This window comes from Conger conger, chromosome 5 (assembly GCF_963514075.1).
Source record: "Conger conger chromosome 5, fConCon1.1, whole genome shotgun sequence".
Classification (NCBI taxonomy): domain Eukaryota; kingdom Metazoa; phylum Chordata; class Actinopteri; order Anguilliformes; family Congridae; genus Conger; species Conger conger.
The window spans coordinates 65,958,773-65,962,266 of NC_083764.1; the positions used below are offsets into that span (position 1 = coordinate 65,958,773).

Below are 3,494 nucleotides of genomic sequence, written 5' to 3' on the forward strand. Positions count from 1 at the left end.
ATCAGTGTAGTGATTCCTGTGGCCAAATTAAATTCAGACTCTCTTACTAACCGATCAGGCATGTGCTGAGCTCCAGTTAAAAGCAGTTTTCGCCCGTAATAAGAATTAAAATTCAAACTGCACTCACCAACTGATCCATTAAGGGCTGAATGCCAGTGCTTCTCCAGGGTTATTATATTATTATTATTATTATTATTATTCCTTTATTTAAACGGGTGGTCTCACAGATATGAACAGACAGAGGTGCATGTCAGGCACACATAACCTCTGACGTCGGACGCGGGGGAGCTGGTTTTGGGGGGCCTGTCCTGGTGTGTGGGTGACGGTGTGTTCCTTCACTTCCAGGTCGCTGATTGGTCCGCGCACCGACAGCTTCGGCTCCGAGGCCCCGCCCCCCGCCACGGAGGCGGAGTCTGTGGATGGGGGCGTGCCCTCTAAAGAGAAGGAGAGGCGGGGTGAGTGACAGGCCTGGGGGGCGGAGTCAGCAGCCTGGGGGACTGCGGGTTGGCGGGTTGGCGGGGTTGTTGTGCAGCTCACTGCAGGGTGATAACTAAATTCACCAACAATTTGTTAAAGACAAAATAAGAGTTTATGAAATGACCCCCCTCCTGTGCTCCACTGAAGGGCGTGGCCTGCACAAGTCCTGGCCTTCTGCCGTGAGCCGACACCGACAGCATGGGGTGTGGGAGTGGCCTGGACTCCCCCACAGCCAGCACAGGTACATCCTGTTACACCCCATCTTACCCACACTACCCCCATCTTACCCAAACAACCCCCATCTTACCCAAACTACCCCTATCATACCCAAACTACCCCTATCATACCCAAACTACCCCCATCTTACCCACACTACCACAGCCAGCACAGGTACATACTGTCACCACACCCATCTTACCCACACTACCCCCATCTTACCCAAACTACCCCCATCATACCCAAACTACCCCCATCTTACCCAAACTACCCCCATCTTACCCAAACTACCACAGCCAGCACAGTACATACTGTTACACCCCATCTTACCCAAACTACCCCCATCTTACCCAAACTACCACAGCCAGCCCAGGTACATACTGTCACACCCCATCTTACCCACACTACCCCCATCTTACCCAAACTACCCCCATCTTACCCAAACTACCCCCATCTTACCCAAACTACCCCCATCTTACCCAAACTACCCCCATCTTACCCAAACTACCCCCATCATACCCAAACTACCACAGCCAGCACAGGTACATACTGTTACAACCCCATCATACCCAAACTGCCACAGCCAGCACAGGTACATCCTGTTACACCCCATCTTACCCAAACTGCCACAGCCAGCACAGGTACATACTGTTACACCCCATCATACCCAAACTGCCCCCATCATACCCAAACTACCACAGCCAGCACAGGTACATACTGTTATACCCCATCTTACCCAAACTACCCCCATCATACCCACACTACCACAGCCAGCACAGGTACATACTGTCACACCCCATCTTACCCAAACTACCCCCATCTTACCCAAACTACCCCCATCTTACCCAAACTACCACAGCCAGCACAGGTACATACTGTTACACCCCATCATACCCAAACTACACCCTATCATAAAACTACACCCTATCTTACCCAAACTACCCCCCATCATGTTATACTGTTTTAACCCCTATTATACTGCAACATTACCCCCTTTCAGGAGATGTAAGGAAAATGCAGCGGCCCACGTCTATGGGGAGCATGTCGTCCAATGACGACGCAGAGGAGAAGACGAGCAGCGTGACCTCTTTCGAGCAGAGTGAGTACGACCGACCCCCGACCCCTGACCCCCGACCCCCGACCCAGCTGTCTGTTCTGCCTGTCTGTTCTACCTGGGGAGTTTTTCCTGAGTCTCCGGGTGGAGGGGCTGGCTTATTTGATAGACAGCGGCGGATGCTGTGTTTGATTGGATAGCGGGGCTGTATGCTGCGTCTGATTGGATAGCGGGGCTGTATGCTGTGTTTGATTGGATAGCGGCAGTGTATGCTGTGTCTGATTGGATAGCGGCAGTGTATGCTGTGTCTGATTGGATAGCGGCGCTGTATGCTGTGTTTGATTGGATAGCGGGGCTGTATGCTGTGTTTGATTGGTTGTGGCGTTACCCAGGCATGAACTGGATGGAGCCGGCGGTGCCGACCGGACCCTTCCGGAACGTGGGGCTGTCGAAGGCGGCGCGGACGGCACCGGCTCAGGAAGCTACGCAACGCCCGCCAAGTGCCGCGAGTGTGACAGCTACGTGTACTTCCAGGGAGCCGAGTGTGAGGAGGTGACTGTGCTCATCATCATAATAACATACCTTTATTCACACACTACGCCACGCTACGCTACGCCACGCTACGCTACACTACATTACACTACATCACACTACACTACACTACGCTACATTACACTACACTACACTACATCACACTACGCTACACTACATCACACTACACTACACTACATTACATCACACTACACTACACTACATCACACTACACTACACTACATCACACTACGCTACACTACATCACACTACACTACACTACACTACATTACACTACACTACATTACACTACATCACACTACACTACGCTACATTACACTACACTACACTACATCACACTACGCTACATTACACTACACTACGCTACGCTACGCTACACTACACTACATTACAATACACCCCACTACACTATGCTACACTTCACTTCACTACACCACACTACATTACACTGCATTACACTACACACTACACCACACTACACCACACCACACTACACTACATCACACTACACCACACTACACCACACCACACCACACCACACCACACCACACCACACCACACACACCACACCACACTACACCACACCACACCACACACACACCACACACACCACACCACACCACACCACACCACACCACACTAACTAATAGCCTCCCCCCCCCCCCCCCTCTCGCAGTGCTTCCTGGCCTGCCATAAGAAGTGTTTGGAGTCTCTGGCCATCCAGTGCGGCCACAAGAAGTTGCAGGGCCGGCTGCAGCTGTTCGGCCGCGACTTCGCCCAGGTCGCCCACGGCAACGCCGACGGAGTGCCCTTCAGTCGTCAAAAAGTGCATCCAGGAGATCGAGAGGAGGGCCCTGAAGATGAAGGTGAGAGAGGAGGGGGAGGAGGGGGAGAGAGGGGGGAGGAGGGGGAGAGAGGGGGGAGGAGGGGAGAGAGAGGGAGGGGAGAGAGGGGGGAGGAGGGGAGAGAGGAGGGGGAGGAGGGGAGAGAGGGAGGGGGAGGGAGGGGAGAGAGAGGGGGAGGAGGGGAGAGGAGGGAGGGGGAGGAGGGAGAGAGAGGGGGGAGGGGGGAGGAGGGGGGAGAGAGGGAGGGGGAGGAGGGAGGAGAGGGAGGGGGGAGGAAGGGGGAGAGAGGGAGGGAGGGGGGAGGAGGGGAGGGAGAGAGGGAGAGGGGGGGAGGAGAGGGGAGGAGAGGG

General features: G+C 54.1%; 1 protein-coding gene across 1 annotated transcript in view; it reads left to right on the forward strand.

Annotated features, from left to right (window-relative positions):
• LOC133128088 (rho GTPase-activating protein 45-like) overlaps nucleotides 1-3,494 on the forward strand; it is a 32,202-nt gene that overhangs the window by 23,441 nt on the left and 5,267 nt on the right. Inside the window, 9 exon segments of the mRNA XM_061241345.1 lie at nucleotides 346-455; nucleotides 625-662; nucleotides 664-718; nucleotides 1,694-1,792; nucleotides 2,140-2,213; nucleotides 2,215-2,235; nucleotides 2,237-2,299; nucleotides 2,976-3,113; nucleotides 3,115-3,165. Of these exon segments, the coding sequence (XP_061097329.1) occupies nucleotides 346-455; nucleotides 625-662; nucleotides 664-718; nucleotides 1,694-1,792; nucleotides 2,140-2,213; nucleotides 2,215-2,235; nucleotides 2,237-2,299; nucleotides 2,976-3,113; nucleotides 3,115-3,165 (649 nt within the window).